General features: G+C 38.7%; 2 protein-coding genes across 2 annotated transcripts in view; one reads left to right on the top strand and one right to left on the bottom strand.

The window, feature by feature from the left end:
* IGHMBP2 (immunoglobulin mu DNA binding protein 2) overlaps window positions 1-12,454 on the bottom strand; it is a 751,785-nt gene extending 739,331 nt beyond the window's left edge. The window contains exon 1 of the mRNA XM_044067302.1: window positions 12,230-12,454. The gene's annotated coding sequence lies outside the window, so the exon portion shown is untranslated. The remainder of the gene's footprint in view (window positions 1-12,229) is intronic.
* An 86-nt stretch (window positions 12,455-12,540) lies between these two features.
* LOC122798398 (39S ribosomal protein L21, mitochondrial-like) overlaps window positions 12,541-18,864 on the top strand; it is a 131,747-nt gene continuing 125,423 nt past the window's right edge. Inside the window, exon 1 of the mRNA XM_044067303.1 lies at window positions 12,541-12,686. Within this exon, the coding sequence (XP_043923238.1) occupies window positions 12,554-12,686 (133 nt within the window). The 5' untranslated portion in view covers window positions 12,541-12,553. The remainder of the gene's footprint in view (window positions 12,687-18,864) is intronic.

Here is an 18,864-nt window from a genome sequence, read left to right as displayed (position 1 = left end):
TATGCATTTCTTGGCATTTAGTGTTAGTCCATGGCTCTGACACCAGTTATTTGTCTGTGTCAGTCCTTTCTGGAGAACATTTGTGCTGATGGCGGATTCTATGACTGCTCCTAATTTGCAATCATCTGCAAATTTAGCCAGCGCGAGGCAACTAACACTGGCCTTGACTTCAGAGAGGTAAATGCTTAACAGGAGCGGTCTCAGGACCGATTTCTGAGGGTTTCTGCTTGTGACTGGCTTCTTTGTAGAAATGAGCTCCCCAATTCTAACTTCCTGGGTCCGGTCTGTGAACCAGCTGGCTATCCACCAGGTGACATAAGGATTTATACCTAACCTCTTTTAAGTTTGTCAACAATGCCCAAGTGGGATATTATGTCAAATGCCTCGGCCAGGTCAAGGGAGGCAGTGTGAATCATTTTGCCCTCATTCACTGCTATGGTGACCTTCACAAAGAAGTCCACCAAGCTGAGTAAGCATGACCTGCTCCTGACAAAACCAAATTGGGTTGGGTCCTTTGTCTGGAGGTTTCCTTCACCATTACTGACCATTTCCATGATAACTCTTTCCATGGCCTTGCATATGGGACTACTGAGACTTATGGGTCTGTAGTTGCCAGGATCTGTAGATGGCCCATTTTGTGCAGAGGGATGACTGTTGCTGTTCTCTATTAGTGAAATATGATGGCTGTTTGGAGGCTAAAGTTAAACAGCAATTCCAAAGGGCCTGATAGGTCATGTTTCATGCCATTTAGAAGGCACCCTGGGATACTGTCTGCGAACCCATTGATGCAGTGTTCTTGGCCTTAGAGACAACACTAAGGACCTGCTCCCCAGTGACTACAGGGGGAGTTATAATTTAATGGTATTTCCTGTGGGAAGGTTGAGGGGCAGAGAAGGGTAAAGTTGGCACTGAAATTGCTGGCCAGTAGGTTTGCTATATCTTCTAGCTCAGTACAGATTGCTCCATTAAGAATGAGCTCCACACACAACTGTGTATTGCTTTGAGTATGTGGACATAGCTAAAGAATGTCTTGTGGTTAATGTTGACCTGGGAGGCCAAATGTTCCTGAAGTTTGCCTTTGGTAGACTTTACTTATCCTCTGAGTTGTTTGTTTAGTTCGATGAGAGTGTTTTTAACCTGCTGGATGATGCACCTCCTAATTTTTGCCATGATTTTCTTCCTTCTGTTATACAGCCCTGATAAATCTTATGATTCTCAATGGAAGTTACTGCACAACTCTATTTGGGAAAACTATTTGTAAAACCTATTCCACAGTTTCTAGATACCGTTAATAAAATGTTATGGACAGTAATGCATTTTACAGAAACCCATCCAAAAAAGTAACTAATTCAAACTATATTAACTTATTATTTATCTCAATTAGAAACATTTCTGATAAAAATATGTGTTTTAAAAGTTGGCTATTTATTACTTTTCCAATTGATTACACTAGGAGTGTTTGTCAGAGTAATCTATATTTTCAAATGTTGTGGTTGAGGGATAACATTTTCATTTACTGGCTTTAATTGTTATGATAACAGGAGATTATTAATGGTAGATGAAATTAAAAAATAAGACATTAACTCCACAAATAAACAAACATTAAGTTATTTTAGTGACAGACTGGAAAATATGAGGTAGAAGATAAATGAAACTGTTTACAAAAAACTATAACATTTTAGTTTTTGAATATAATTATATGTGATAATGGTTAGAGTAAACAACTTTTTTTTCAAAAAATAATAAATTAATATTAAATTTGGGTCTGTGGCATTTCATCGAATCACAAAGTAGTGAGCACATCTTCGAACACCTATTTAGTGAAGCTACTGATTGAACAGACTTTTCAGCGAAAATTTTCTCAGGCCAAGGCAACGGTTGGCCACCATCTGAAACTTGCCCTTTTCCTCACTGTTGTGCGATTTCAGAGTTGGTAAATTTAGTTGAGGGGTGTGGGGGTGCAGCCTCCACCTTGGTAGGTGTTAAGGTCTATTATTTTGTTCACGGTCAGTAAGGGGGCCTACTATTGCCTTGCCATAGGAAAAATTTCATTGAAAAGTCCATTCGACGATCGGAAGCTTTGACAAAGAGGTGTTCGCTAGTTTGTGATTCAATTAAATGTCATAGACCCATTAAATTCATACACTAAGATAAATGACAAATATCAGGAGTATTTACCTAACAATAATCTTTATGATGCCAATAATGCTATTTGTAAAGAGTTGATATTAAAATGAGTAGGCTCTACTTCTTCTAGTTCTTACTGGAAAATCTTTACATATAAATATCTTAATAAATTAATTATCACACATTATAAACAAAGCAAAATGTTTAAACTAAATGTTTCACTTTGTTAGATATGTAAATAACAACTAAATGCTGATTGGTGTCACACATTTCTTACATGTGACAAAAATAAGCAATACTGGAAAGATTTTCAAAAAACATGTTAAGCTTTATAGTCCAAAAGATTTATTATTTCTGCTTCACTGATTTTAACTAATGCTCCTATTCCTCTTTTAGCAAATCAAAAGATTATTCATTGTTGCTGACCTTATTTGCAATTGCAAGGAAAATAATTACACTTAACTGGAAAAAAAGATATTGCACCTAGTGATAAAGGATTTATTAATTTAGCTACTGTGGCATGTCAGAGAGAAATTATCATTACAATGTTAAGATCTAATGAGAGAAAGAAACTCAGTAAATGCTGGATAAGTTTAAAACATTCTTAGAAAATTATAATGTTGGTTGACCATATCATCTGTTGCTTTATTTAATAATTACTGTGGACGTGGCATGAAATAATGTTGATTATTTTACTTAGATTATTTCTCATTGTAAATACTTTCTATGTTGACATTTTTGATTGTTGTTTTAATATTGTCGGAAGGCAAACTTTTTTTGAAAAAAAAAAAGAAAAAGAAATTGAAGATTCCACTCAGTACTGGACAACCATGCATTTTGGCACACCTGCTGTACAGAGAAGGGCTGTACAGGATAAATTCTCCCAATGAAGGATGAGGTCTGTAGTGAGCACTCTGCTCAGCATTGAGCAATAATATTTGAATCAGTTCATACAATGGTGCAGATGGCTATGCACTGTTTGGTGTTGCATTACAAACAGAGGAAGCCTCACTTTCAGCCACATCTACAGACATACTCAACAGTCTAAAGCTACACACCTCACCTACTGGTTCCACCACACTGCTCAAGTATTTGTCTTCCTAAACACCAACTGGGCCCTGAGATAATGACTACCACTTTCTGTCACTCAAGTTTAGCTCAACAGTGCACATGAAATTCTACCAAGTTTGTAACTGTCACTAAATGCTGATTAAACACTCTCAAAGTACACAGACTGCTGTACCACAAAACAATAGTAACAGGTCACTAATGATGACAGCATGGTACAAAAGTATTGCACTGCACCTATGTCCAATACTCACATATTAGAGTTCCAGGCCAGATTAATTCACTCAGTGTAGTACAAAGACTGATTTATTAAAATAAAAAAATAATTTCTGCAGCAAAAGTTAACAGTAAAACTTCAAACTCTTATACCATTAAGAGCAAGTAGCACTTCTCTGGCGCCTCGATTTTCAGAAAAGCCTTTTCAGAGTACATCTTTCTGCTGGCAAGCATACACTTAAATCCATGCATATGATCAATTAAATAATCATCCAAGTAAGAATTCACTAAAAAAGCCGACCAAAAAGGTTAACTTTTAATATTCTTTTTAACCTTCTTACATTAAATGCTGCCAAGAGAATTCCCTATTCAAATCTCTTGGAAACGTATCATATTTTAAAATAAATATTGGTGTGAGGTTTGGTTTGTTCTACAGTGTGGTGCTTCACATAGTAGAGTTACTAGAAAAGAAATAAAAAGAATGAATTTAGACCCTATTAGTCACTTTTTACTATAACATATCTAAAAACAGCCCACAGTCTTCCTTTAATGGTCAGATCTTTAGTTACATCAAATCACACTTCATAATTTCTGATCCTCTAGAATACATTTTAACAATCAAGAATTAGAAAATGTTTCTGCTCTTACTTTACATATATGATTTCTGTCATACCACCTTTCACTAGATGCACTGTACCAAACAGCTTCCCTTTTACATTGGACTCCTGTCGATCCTCCCATTTCTTTCATAAACTCAGAGTTTTGTGGAATTCGAATTCCTATGTACTCTGTCTTCTTCAAATCCTTTAAATTACCCATTGTTTCCTCTGCCTTAGATAAAAGCCAGTATTCCATTTGCAGAAAACACTTTTAATACCATAGGAAAAAAGTCAGCTTACTTCAGTTTAAGTCACTTACACTCCCTAACAGCATCTGCAAACTGCAGTTTTTCTTAAAAAGTTGCATCCAAATGATCCACATTCACGGTGGCAGGTTAGATGGTGTAAGTTCCCTGGTTGCAACAATTGCCTTAACTCTTATTCTTTTTCATATGTCATCACAAACAGAAAAAAAATAAAAATAAAAAATACTGCTAGGTTTCCCTTATGTTTTCTCTAACGGAGTCAAATGTAGCCAACATACTCTTTCTCAGTGTTGATTTCATGAAGCTTGTCCACTGAGCCATCTTAATTCTCAAAACTTTAACAATTCCAAACCCTTTTCTTCTTCCATTACCATAAGCATCCTCAAGTACTTTCAGTTCTCAGCATATGCAGAATACTGCTCATGTGTCTACAACTTCGCTCAATTCTTGCCAATATACATTCCTTCCTATACAATCACATTCTGATCAAAAGTCCCTAAATTGTCTGCCATCTTTCAAATGACAAGACCTTCACACTGAATTATTTTACTAATTTATTTCAAATAACCTGATATATTCATTAAAAATTAACTGTAATCTACAGAGCCACAATAGTAGACAGCCATCCTCATCATAAACAGCAACTTCAATGAGCATACTAATACTTAAGCTGGAACATACATTGCCAGATGCTCACTGAACTCTATGCATAACACTATTGTTCAAACTATCCATATATCAAACTTGCTTACTGTTGTGAGCAACACTGTGTATCATTACAAAGAGACAAATGCCTTATAATCATGGTAGGAGACATCTTATTACTGGCTATTCCTATATTCATATCTTTACTTACATCAAGAGTACAGATCTATACCCGTTTCATCTCTATCACCTGAGACCTGATAACCAAGTGCCCTAAAACTGAAAAGACCAGCCTTTGAGATAGTGACTGAGAAGAATGTATTTCGTAATACTGCCCAGCAGTGTGCAATATCGTGCCATAACAGATTAGGAACAGTTGTGCAGTGTTCAAAGCCAAACTGCCAAGGCATTCACTTTCAAACTATAAATATCATTGTTTCATTGAAAACAGATAGGAGAATATCCAAAAAAAAATATATATATATATATATATATATATATATATATATATATATATATATATATACATATATATATATATGTATGTGTGTATTGCTACTTCGTGTGAAGTTATAGTAAATCTTTTTTACTGCTAGGGAGAATTGATTTCATGTTTTATCTATACAAACCGTGTACCTTATTTTACTATGTCTGAAGATTTTAAGTTTTACTCCTGCATATATTGTTAAATAGTACAAATTTGTTTTGTCAAACATTTCCTTTCTCAAATGAAAGAAAAGCTGGCATGTGTCATCAAAAGTCAGCTTATCACACATGCCGGCTTTTATTTCTGTGCGAGATTGCAGAGTGGGAATCTTGAAATTTGCCCTTTCCTCATTGTAATTGTGATCTTGGGGTTGGTATATATAATTAGCAAGGGCCCCCTGCAAAAACATAAAGCAGTTGTGTTAGTTTAGTTTTTTTCTCGACAGTTTGATTTTTCAAGCATTTGTACTCAGTAAGTTGTAGTTCGATATGTTGCTTCTTCAGTGAAGCAACTTGCACCCTGTTAAACATCTGTATAAAATAGCTGTACCAATTACTGTCCCTTATTTACTACTGAGTAATACATACTAATAAATTATGTGATATCAATGATCATACAGAATGTTAAGTTCACTATCTGAACTTAGCAATTCTGCCATTTGGTAAAAGTTGTGGTTGAAGCCGCAGACTAGCCCACTACCATTCAAATACATAAATAAATACACTAATAAAATCAAGCTGGTCTTTTCTAGAAATAAAAGTACTCCTGACTAGCTGGTACACAGTCATGTTTAACTTGTTTAAAAATGTTCACACAAAACATTAGGGATAGTTTCAGATGTAATCACTGTAAGGGATCTATGTACATTCAAACACTTGACCAGACCCAGTTCGGCTTTGTTAAGGGCAGATCATGCCTACTAAACCTGGTTGACTTCTTCAAGACAGACACCAAGGCCATAGACGAGGGAAAGGTGGTTCACACAGCCTACCATGACCTTGCCAAGGCTTTCAACACCATTCCCCACTTGGGTATTAAAGGAAAAACTCACCAGCCTGAACATAAACCCCTACATCACGAGATGGGTTGCCAACTGGCTTACAGACAGAACTCACACGGTAAGAACAGCGGGCTCCAGGTCCAACTCTAAACCATTCACAAGTGGTGTCTCGTAAGGCTCGGTCCTGGGACCCCTACTGTTCGGCATATACTTATCAGAAGTACAGGCAAACACAGGAGGACTATGACTAACCAAGTTCGCCGATGACTGCAAACTGGGAGCCATAATTGACTCTCCGGCTGACACGGACATCCTCCAAAAGGGCCTTACTGAGACAGACACCTGGTGTCAAAGTCATGGCCTCAAGCTAAATGCCAAAAAATGCATAGTCATCCCGTTTGGGAAAAACAAAACACCCACGAATTACCACATAGGTGCCAGCCCCCTTAATACAGAAGAGGTAATAAGAGATCTGGGGACCCAGGTAGATAGTAATCTCTCCTTTGACAATCATACTGACAAAGTAGTTAGGAAATCCTTCTATGTGGCCCATCTAATTACTAAAGGGTTCGCATCTAGAAATAAAGAGGTTATAGTGCCCCTCTACTCATCACTCATTAGACCTATCATAGAGTACAATGCCCCATTTGGGATGTACCTCACAAGACACTTCCAACAGCTGGAAAGACCACAAAAGTACCTCACCAAGAGGATTACTGGTCTCAAACATATGTCCTATGCAGCCCGACTTGAAAAAACTCTGGCTGTACTCAGTGGCATATCACTTACTCAGAGGTGATCTCTGCCTGACTTACAAAGCCATGTCCAACTCAGAATTGATGGACATGCTCCACCTAAAGAAATCCAAGTCACTGCAAGCCACGAGCTCTAATGAGCTAAACCTTGCCACAACAATAAATACAACATGCTGGAGGGATAGATTCCTGTCACAGAGACTTCCCATGCTTTGGAACAAAATTCCAAATTACATCAGGCAGAGCCCCGCAATAACACTCTTCAAGAGAAACCTTGACGAGTGGATGGGTAACAGAAAATACACCCCTGGGATCACTTCATTGGCTCTGCTTGACAGAGGATCAGTTAATTAATCAATGGGGTGGCGAAAGCCGACACATTCTGGCTAGGCTTATAAATGCCCTGGGGCAGATAGCCTAGTACCTACCTATGAACCTATTAAGACGCAAGTGTATGCTTTATTAACGCTGAAGGATTTTAGAGTAAATAAAATGTAACTTACCACACCTCCTTGTAATGCATGCTATATATAGACATGTGAAACAGCATATACAGGTGAAACTAAACAGGCTGCAAACTTACAAACTTGCATGCATATTATTGCTGTTACATTTACTAAATTATTATAACAATCAGTTTGTCATTTTTGCATATTTGGTATGACTTGCATTTTATTACTTTTAATGTTTACTTAACTTTACAAAAAGTAAAGGCAGGAGATTAATAGAAATGGATAATGGATTTAGAAAGGAAAGATGACCCCCAATTAGGTATACATGTTCCATACTTGGATGCAACACATCCACTTTTACTGCAAGCAGTAAGTTATGCACATTCAGTATATATGAGTTATTTAATAAGTTGATGAAATCAATGGCATAAATATATGTCATGATTCAAAGTAAGCGTCTTATCTGGCTTAAACCTGTACACAGAACACAGATGCTCCTTTTGCAACTATAACGAGTCCCTGTTTAAAACAATACATGCACAACTGAACTCTGAGGTTGGAAGATGAGGGTTCCCTTATTAGTTGGCCTACAAAGGCAGCGAAGATGGAGCCTTGTGGTACGCCTTGTTTGATTTTGGCGAGAGGTAAGAATGATGACTTGACGTTTACACCGAAGTGGCAGTTACAAACATAGTTGTGGAGTCATGATAATGCATCTGGACAAAGGAATATGTTGAGCAATAGTAGGTTGTGATCTACTAGATCAAAAGCTTTGGCCAGATTGATAAGTACAGCACCAGTAAATTCTCTTCTGTTCATCTCAAAGAGAACTGGCCAGTGATGGTCCAAATGGCTCTTAGTGCGTTGTGACCTGACCAGAATCCATGATGTTTGAATGAGAAGAGGTTGTGACTAACTACGTAGTACAGGGAAACCAGTCTATGCCCAAATTGTAAGATTCTTGCTAGTGCTGGAATAATGGATACTGGATTATAATGACAGAGCTTGGAGGTACTGGTAGGTTTTGGGAGGGGGTTAACTACTGCTACTTTCCACATAGCTGGTACTGTATTTTGTGTTAGGCAGGGTTAAATATGTGTAGAAAAAGTTGTATATTTGCTTTAATGTGATTGAAATAAAACAGAAAAATGTAAGGGGAGGTCAGAAGTACAGGTGGAGTGAACAGTCTCAAATTACTGACCAATTGCCATCCTCTCTCCCATAGCTAAAATCCTAGAAAAAGACATCCATCAACAGCTTCTAAATCACCTCACCACAAAGAACCTACTATCCCCCTCACAGCACGGCTTCAGCCCGTGCACAGTACTAACACTGCCCTAATTACCTTCACCAGCACTATTCAACACCTCAAAAAAGAAGGCCAATTGGTTTCTGCAATTTTTCTAGATATGTCAAAAGCCTTTTATACCGTATCTCACCAACTGCTACTCAACAAACTTGCAAACTACAGTCTCAACTCATCATCCCTAACCTGGTTCCCCAGCTACCTGTCAAGCCATCAATATGCTACTAAATGGGAAAACAATCTCTCTCCTCTACTTCCTGTATATACTGGAGTACCCCAAGGATCCATACTTAGGCCTCTCCTTTTCATCATATTCACCAATAGCCTAAACACCGCCACCCAACATGCAACTACCATCCAATACGCAGATAACTCCTCACTTATCTGCTCAGCCCTTACCTCCCAAGTTCCAGCCATTCAGGTGGTGGAGAGAAAAAAAACTTCCACAAAAAATGCAGAAATCCTTCCTGGACATAGAAACATACCTCTCCAAACATCAGCTTATCCTAAACCCAAATAAGACTAAGTTAATAATTTCCACTAACAAATCATCCAAGCTGAGCCCTCTACCCCTCTCTATCTACTCCTCCAATGGAACAAAAATTGACCCAACTAATCAAACCAAACTCCTAGGAGTTACAATAGATAACAGACAAAAATTTGATACACACATCTCCTTAACAATCAAAAAAGTCCACGCCAAACTAGGTACCCTTTACAGAGCGAAACCTTACCTCACTCACCAAGCCAGACTAGCAACTGCTAAAACACACTTATTATCCACCATTCTCTATTGTTCACACATTTTCAACAGCCTACGCAAGACTGACCTGAATAACTTAGAATCCTGCTACAACAAAATTGTTAGGTTTGTAGCCAACCACCCCCACAAAATGCATCATTGCTCTTCTCTCCACCACCTTGAATGGCTGGAACTTCCCAACCTGTTAACTCTAAACCAACTTACCCTTACCCACAAAGTCTTACACAACCCCAATAACTGCTCTGCCCTCTCTAACCTGGTCCAACCCTACATTAACTGCAGGCCCCTTAGATCCGCTGACAAAATACTGCTAAAAATTACCCAGTTGCACAACTATCATGGTGACTCTCTCTGTACCAACAAAATAGCCAAAGTCCGGAACGCTCTACCTCAGCACACCCCAAAAAACACTAACATCTCTTCTTTCAAAAAAAAGCCTAAAAGAATATCTCACCGGCAAATGGCTCTGCCCCTGTATGTCACCAGGATAACACCTGCCTATTGTCTTCTCAACTCTGTAGTCTCCTCCACCCCAAACTACTACAGCTGTCTTCACCTTCTGCTAGTAAAGTTATGATTAGAATATTCGGATAAATTTATGTATACAACTAAATTTGTGATATTATGCTTCTAGAAATATCTGTTTTTGTATAGCATCCTTGATTATTGTACTATGGCTATGTGACTTGTTAACTACTGTACTGTTTTGTGCTTTATTAACTACTGCATTCTTAATAATTTTTTGCTTGTATTTGCTGTAATTGTTAAATTGTCTGGAGCTTTTCTCCCTGGATCTCTGCTGGAAATGGGCTACTGCCCCAGTCGGACACTACGTGGTTAACAAATATAAATAAATAAATAAAGTGGGAAAGCTGCTAAATTCTAAAAGGAAATCAGATAGAGAGATAGTGCTTAAAGTATTGTCACTGGATGAAAGACAACTTAATCCTGTTAGTCTGTTGACTTCTTTCCAGAACTGTTTAGGGGTACTAATTAGAGGATTTTATTGAGTTTTCATCAGTTGGGTTTTAAAGCATCAAATGGATTGCTTGGAAAGGATTATTAGTTGCGTAAAATGTTTTTTAGCTTCATGATTGGGGGTAGCTTTCCAATTATACCATGCTTCATCTCTGAATTTCAGTGATTTTAGACCAGTTATTCTTATTTGGCTTTTAAAGTCTAGCTAGTCATGGAAAACATGTGTTTTGTAGACTTTTGAGGGAATTAGTGAAGGATTCTGCTGGACCGTTGGCTTCAGTAATGTCCAGGATATTAAACCATTCTATGGCTGCAAGGACTGACTTTTTTTGTATGTTGATGGCCAGATTTCATCTGAAAGACATAAGTTGAGGGTTAATCTGGGGCTGGGAAATATAGCTGAAAGCTGAAATCTGAAAGTTTATTGGGGTGATCTTAGATATCTGAGAACAGAGAGTTTGTTAGCTATAGGTAGATCGGTTAATGAGATGTTTGTTTTAAAGATTTAGGTGAGTGGGTTGTTGCACAAATTGTTTTAGACTGTAGCCAGACAGTAGTTCTGTGAAATCATTATGAATGCAGCTGATTAAGCTGAGGTTAAAAGTCGCCAAGCAGTAAAAGAATGTTAATGTGTTTATTTGTGGTGGTGATACAGTGTAAAACAGTTTTCAATTTTCCTAAAGTAGCATGAGGTAGGAGTTAAGCTACTTCAAGGCTGAGAAATAATTATTTTTCCTGCACATTTTAGCACATGACGCCAGTTAGAGAGAGAGTCAGAAGGTAGGTCATTCAGGTGTGATTTGTAAAGTGTTGGGGTTACCTATACGTACACCTATAAATAAAAAATATATATATTTTTATATATATATATAGAGAGAGAGAGATTTATACCATTTGATCTAAAAGGCAGAATATTGCATACAAGTGGTCTAAACTCTTTCTCTCTCTACTAGATAAAAAGGAAGTAGTCTGTCCCTGCACATGTGCAGTATGTTGTATGCAGTAGTATAGTAGGGAACAGATAGGAGCAAATGTCCCTAACGTACAGGCGCATTTCAAAGAAACACTAGCCTTTGTGAGGTAAGATCTCCGCATCAAATATATACAGTGAAGAGTATTCTGATTTTACAATCATTAAAAACTATCACCCCCACATTTAGTTTAAGAAAATAAAAAGCCATTGAGCTACTTAACTTACTGCTGCTACTATATAATTACAAAAAATTAGTAAGAGATTGAGAATTTTCCCATTGGTTCTGCTACATAGGACAACAACGCAGTCCTCTTGAAGCTGCCAAAATGTTCAGCAAAATGAACACGTCGATCGTGATTATCAGTACCAAACAGTTGAATATTAAGATCTAGTTGGTAACTTACTGCATACTAATCAAATTAAAAGACAATATTACAATTAAATTTACAATAATCACACGTTAAAAAGACTGGGCAACCTATTTTCTCATCAAAGTTAAACAATATTCGTAGGCTATGCATAGTACAAGCAACAACTGATTACAAGGCACCTTCTTATGTCAAGAAGCTATATAAAACTATAACCATGACTTACGTAGTTTACACACTTTCCACTCTTGACATTCTTGTTAGTATCATAGTCTGGCCAGTTAACCAGGGATATGTATATGTGTGCCACTCAAAACATCTCCCCCACACATTCCCATCAGAGACAAGAGTCCATAAAGCGAAGTAAGACTTTTGCTGGTAACTGTAGGCGTTTAGTTGAGTTTATGAAATTAATATGTGGAACAGTGGTTATTTATTTTTATTCTTCATTTAGTAATATAAAACCAAATACGCTTAAGAACAATTTTATGTCTGGTAGCCGTTTACCCACGACTTTCATTAGCAAACGGAAAAAAATAGCAAAATTCACATGCTTCCGGTTGAAGTGCGGAAGGTGAACATGGCTTTGCAGCTTGTATGTAGAAGTGTAGTCTTCTGCGTTCGCCGACCCTTAATTGATGCTTGTTTCAGATTGCAAAAGCCAAGTAAATTGTTTTTGCCAGGTACTTATTCAGATTGTACAACGGTTTCTTAATCAGCATTTACAGTACAGTAACGCTTGTCACTGTATTTTTGCCTTAATGTTATAATTCGTGTTATTCGTATTTTAATAATGTTTAGCAACCGTGTACATTTTAACGAAATAAGTAAACTAGTAAATCATCGATCCGATGCTAATGGCCTGTATCTAAACTTACCAGAGAGACTTGTTTTGGCTAGAATTATCTATTTTGTGCTTAAAATGACATTGTTAATTCGTTCACACTTCTTGTTTAAAATGTGCACATTTTTCATTTATTGCCCCTTTAAGAAACGTGTACATGAGTTCAGGTATAAAAATGGTTATTATTAAACAAGTATTTGTATTTCTGAGTAAGATGTACAGATCTGTAGCGATAGCTAATGTGTTGGCTTGAATAGCTGTGTATGTCACGCTGGTTTTTGAGAAATGCTTAGAAAAAGTGCATTTTGTTGAATCTAAGGTGTAGAGTTTGAGGACATAATCGTAGAGATTCTGCATTTCTGATTTTTCTTTGTCACGGTTCTCAACATTCCATGTCCAGATGTGAAACATTACCTCTTCCAACGTGAACACATGGGCAACATTTAGAACAATTGCTAACTTCTTCAGCAAGGAATGCCATATCGTGGTTAATAACGAGTTCTTCGCAAAATATTGTTTTAGTATACTTTTGATGAGTTGATGTTAATTAATTATTAATTAACTGAGTTAATGGTTAATTAACGCAGCCATTAGGGATGCACAAGCCAGTGCATTTCTTCGTGCCGGTTCCAAGCCCGGATAAATGGGGAGGGTTACGTCAGAAAGGGCATCTGGTGTAAAACCTTTATTTATTTTATTTACATTTGTTTACTGGGAAATTCCGACTGGACGCAGGTCCTTTTTCAGCCGATGTCTGGGGAGAAAAGCTCCACATCATGTGATAGAGATACAAAGTTGCAGCAATAGTAAACAACATTACAGGTTGTTTGGCTTTAATACAATAACAAAATATTGATTATCAACAGTGTATACAGAACATTTTGCAAGTTAAGGTAGTTTTTGTCATTTATAATATTTAGTTGTCAGACAAGATGTTAAAGTATGTAAAGACAACTAGCTATTTCTGACTGTGGTTAGTAGTGGCTGTAGTCTAGTTGGGTTAAGAGTCTAGGTGGGGGTGTTGGTCTGGATTAGAACAAGAACAAAGCCAGTGCAAATTTAAGGCAGTCTTGAAAAGGCTGCTGGAAGGTAGAGTAGTTATAGAGAGTGGAAGATTGTTCCAAAGTTTAGATATGGTACATGAAAATATTTTTGGGTTTGATAACAGTGAGTTGATTTTTGTTGCTTGAACTTAAGGGCCTAGTGGGGTGATAGGGTTGGAGAAGGGTTTGAAGGGAAGGGATGTTAAGGGGGTGGTTAGTAAGTTTATGAGCGAGGGTGAGTTGATTAAAGTAAAGGAGTTGTGGGAGTTCTAGCCAGTTTAGTTCTTTAAGGGAGATACAGTGATGGCTGTGGTAGGAGGTTGCAGTGGCAAACTTAGCAAATAACATATGCGGACAACAATACAGATTTCCATACCGAATCTGTCGAGGCCCAGCTTAACAACGACCGCCACCAGTACTGTTAGCTAACAGGATGCTGGTGGAAATTGGGCTGCTGTTGGCCAAAGGAGAAGAAGAGGAGGAAGGCATGCCCGAAAGCAGAAAGAGAGGAGTTAGGTTAGAAGTGCAGTAGTGAGGGTAGGAACTTAGGATGTTGGCAGTATGACTGGTATAGGGAGAGAGCTGGCTGATATGATGGAGAGAAGGAAGGTTGATATATTGTGTGTGCAAGAGACCAGATGGAAGGGGAGTAAGGCCAAGTGTATAGAAGGTGGGTTCAAATTCTTCTATCGTGTGAATGGGAGGAGAAATGGGGCAGGGGTTATCCTGAAGGAACAGTATGCCAAGAGTGTTTTGGAGGTGAAAAGAGTGTTGGATAGAGTAATGTTTTTGAAGCTGGAAATTGATGGTGTAATGATGAATAATGTTAGTGCATATGCTCCGCAAGTTGGATGTGCGATGGATGAGAAAGAAAAATTTTGGAGTGAGTTGGATGAAGTGGTGGTTAGTATACCCAAGGGTGCGAGACTGGTGATTGGAGCAGATTTCAATGGCATATTGGTGAAGGGAACAGAGGGGATGAGGAAGTGATAGGCAGGTATGGTGTTAAGGAGAGGAATGCAGAAGGTCAGATGGTAGTGGATTTGGATGGACATGGCTGTGATGAGTACGTATTTTAAGAAGAAGGAGGAGCATAGGGTGATGTACAAGAGTGGAGGAAGATGGACACAGGTGGATTATATCCTATGCAGGAGGGCCAGTCTGAAGGAGATTGGAGACTGTAAAGTGGTGACAGGAGAAAGTATAGTTGGGCAGCATAGAATGGTGGTCTGTAGGATGATGTTGGTGATCAAGAAGAATAGGACAAATGTGAGAACACTGCCAAGGATCAAATGGGGGAAGTTGAAAAAGGGTGATTGTGAGGTGGAGTTCAAGGAAGAGTTAAAACCGGTACTGGGGGACAGTGAAGAGTTACCGAATAGCTGGGAAAACTACAGCAGAGATGGTAAGGGAGACAGCTAGAAAGGTGCTTGGTGTGACATCTGGACAGAGGAAGGAGGACAAGGAGACCTGGTGCTGGAATGAGGAAGTACAGGAAAGTATACAGAGGAAGAGCCTGGTGAAGAAGAAGTGGGATTGTCAGAGAGGTGAAGAAAGTAGACAGGAGTATAAGGAGATGAGGGGCGTGGCAGAGAGAGAGAGGTGGCGAAGGATAAGGCATATGGAGAGATGTATGAAAGGTTGGACACTGAAGAGGGAGAAAAGGACCTGTACCGATTGGCTAGACAGAGGGACCGAGCTGGGAAAGATGTGCAGCAGGTAAGAGGGAGAAAAGGACCTGTACCGATTGGCTAGACAGAGGGACCGATCTGGGAAAGATGTGCAGCAGGTAAGGGTGATAAAGGATAGTGAGAGAAACGTACTCACAAGTGAGGGGAGTGTGTTGAGCAGATGGAAAAGAGTACTTTGAGGGGCTGATGAATGAAGAGAATGAGAGAGAGAAGGTTGGATGATGTGGGGATAGTGAAACAGATTAGCAAGGAGGAAGTACAGACAGCTATGAAGAGGATGAAGAATGGAAAGGCTGTTGGTCCAGATGACATATCATTGGAAGCATGGCGGTGCTTAGGAAAAATGGCAGTGGAGTTCTTAACCAGATTGTTTAATAAAATCTTGGAAAGTCAGAGGATGCTTGAGGAGTGGAGAAAGTGTTTTGGTACCTATTTTTAAGAGTAAGGGTGATGTGCAGAGTTGTAGTAACTACAGAGGGATAAAACTGATCAGTCAGAGCTTGAAGTTATGGGAAAGCGTAGTGGAAGCTAGGTTAAGAAGGGAGGTGATGATTAGCAATCAGCAGTATGGTTTCATGCCCGGAAAGAGCACTACAGATGCAATGTTTGCTCTGAGACTGTTGATGGAGAAATATAGGGAAGGTCAGAAGAAGTTGCAGTGTGTCTTTGTGGACTTAGAGAAAGCATATGATAGGGTGCCTAGAGAGGAGTTGTGGTATTGTATGAGGAAGTCATGAGTGGCAATAAAGTATGTAAGAGTGGTACAGGATATGTACGAGGGTAGTGTGACAGTGGTGAAGTCTGCAGTGGGAGTGACGGATCCGTTTAAGATAGAGATGGGATTACAACAAGGATCAGCTCTGAGACCTGAGACCTTTCTTCTTTGCAGTGGTGATGGACAGGTTGACAGACGAGATCAGACAGGAGGCCCCATGGACTATGATGTTTGCAGATGACATTGTGAATATGTAGTGAGTGTTGGGACCAGGTTGAGGAGCCCCTGGAGAGGTGGAGATATGCTCTAGAGAGGAGAGGAATGAAGGTCAGCAGGACTAAGACAGAGCATGTGTGTGTGTGTGAATGAGAGGGAGGATAGAGGAATGGTGAGGATGCAGGGAGTAGAGTTGGTGAAGGTGGATGAGTTTAAGTACTTGGGATCAACAGTTCAGAGTAATGGTGAGTGTGGAAGAGAGGTGAAGAAGAGAGTACAGGCAGGGTGGAATGGGTGGAGAAGAGTGTCCGGAGTGATTTGTGACAGACTGGTACCAGTAAGAGTGAAAGGGAAGGTCTACAAGAGGGTAGTGAGACCAGCTGTGTTGTATGGCTTGGAGACGCCACTGACAAAAAGGCAGGAGTCAGAGCTGGAAGTTGCAGAGAGTTAAAGATGTTAAGATTTGCATTGGGTGTGACAAGGATGGACAGGATTAGGAATCTGTATATTAGAGGGTTAGCTCAGGTTGGACGGTTTGAAGACAAAGTCAGAGAGGCGAGATTGCATTGGTTTGTACATGTGCTAAGGAGGGATGATGGGTATATAGGGAAAAGGATGCTAAGGATGAAGCTGCCAGGTAAGAGGAAGGCCTAAGATAAGGTTTATGGGCATGGCGAGAGAGGACATGCAGGCGGTTGGTGTGACACAGCAATATGCCGAGGACAGGAAGAAATGGAAACAGATGATCCGCTGTGGCGACCCCTAATGGGAACAGCCGAAAGAGAAGACTTTTGATGAGTTAATGTGAAACTTGATGAATGTATGTCAGACTCTTTCACTGTGGAAATAAGATCTTTTAAGGCTGAAAATGAGGAATGTTTCTCACATTGGATGCTTAAGAGGTATTCCTTAAACAGAATAGTTAATGGGGGGTGTCTCTCCTGCACTTACTATAGCTACTGTATTGACAACATAATAACTGCAAATTATTTTTTTCTTTGTGTTGGAAGATGTTCTTAATCTTTCTGCGTAGTGGTCTTAGGCATCTGATGTTATGCTTTATGTTGCATTAATGTGCTTAACATCGAGGCAACGGTATTGTAGCCTTACATCTTGCAGACTTGGTTTCAGTATTAGTGGGATGGCATGGTTGGTTATTGGAAATATAGTCACTCTGAAAGGAAAAAGGAGACACTGCTAGCATTTTTCTCATTCTGTACCATGTTGATGAAAGTTCATGAGTAAATTAGTTTCTGCCTAGCAATCAAAGAAAAAATATGTATTGTTTTCTTTTTTATAGAACTATAGAATATAAAATTTTAAGTATGCTTATATTTAGTTATGCAAAGCAACATATCCTATGATGTCATCGAATCTAAGCTTAAATTGGATAAAAATGAAACAATGTAAATAGAACTGTATACAATGAAAAAACATGAGAGGATTTTTTAAGACAGAGAGAAATAAGGGAAAATATCACAGTAAGTATGCCAAAGTCAAAGCTGAAAGAAGAAAGGGGAACTAGAAGGAAATGAGCTGAAAAGAATCATAAGACTAAATCATAAGACTATGATAATTCTAAGTATTATAATTATTACTTGACAATTATTTCAAGTAATTTGTAAAGGATTCCCATATATTACAGGTGTAATGTCCAGATGCAAAAGCCCCGTTCCCAGAAGCATGTTCTCCTTTAATTCCTTGCAGTTTTGACAGAAGGGACCCCTTGTGAATGAGCCAAGAATGCAACTCTAGTGCAGAAAGAAAGAAACGTGATTTCTAAGCTGGTGCTATATATCCCTGGCCCATTGCTTAAAATTCTAAGCACCAAGGGCTCCAGTTCTTTCCAGGAGTAAATGAAAAGCCTGTCAGGAGAGTAGCCTTAGACAGTGAGAGGGGTAATCCTGTGGTTTGCCACGCAGTGTATAAGAGAGTTCCAGAAGTGGTAAACGGAAGGCAGTCCCAGAATTTATGGAATGCATTAGGTTTATTCAGACCACTGATATCTCCCATTTATGATACTAGTTTGGAAATCGTAGTACCCATTATGGATAAATACAATAAGTTTCCTTAAAAATGTAAGGGATATACCTAAGATTATAGGCTTTCCGTAAATATAATGAGTGATACCTACCATTTATATAATGAGGAGTCAATATTATTTCTAACTAATACTTGGGGGTTCAAGATCAGAAAATTGTAAAACTTGGAAGCTTTGAAGTTAGGAGGACACTGTGGATATACTTATTCCTGAGGAGGACGTCTAATAGAATGGGGAATATTATTTGCAAATGAGGATCTAGAAGTCATGTATCTGAGTCATAAACAATTCCAAAATAAGGACTGTGATAA

The sequence above is a fragment of the Protopterus annectens genome, chromosome 3.part1 (genome assembly GCF_019279795.1).
Source record: "Protopterus annectens isolate FY-2018-M chromosome 3.part1, PAN1.0, whole genome shotgun sequence".
NCBI classification, from domain to species: domain Eukaryota; kingdom Metazoa; phylum Chordata; order Ceratodontiformes; family Protopteridae; genus Protopterus; species Protopterus annectens.
Note: the sequence above shows the minus strand (reverse complement) of the source record. Positions and strands in the feature narration are given on the sequence as shown.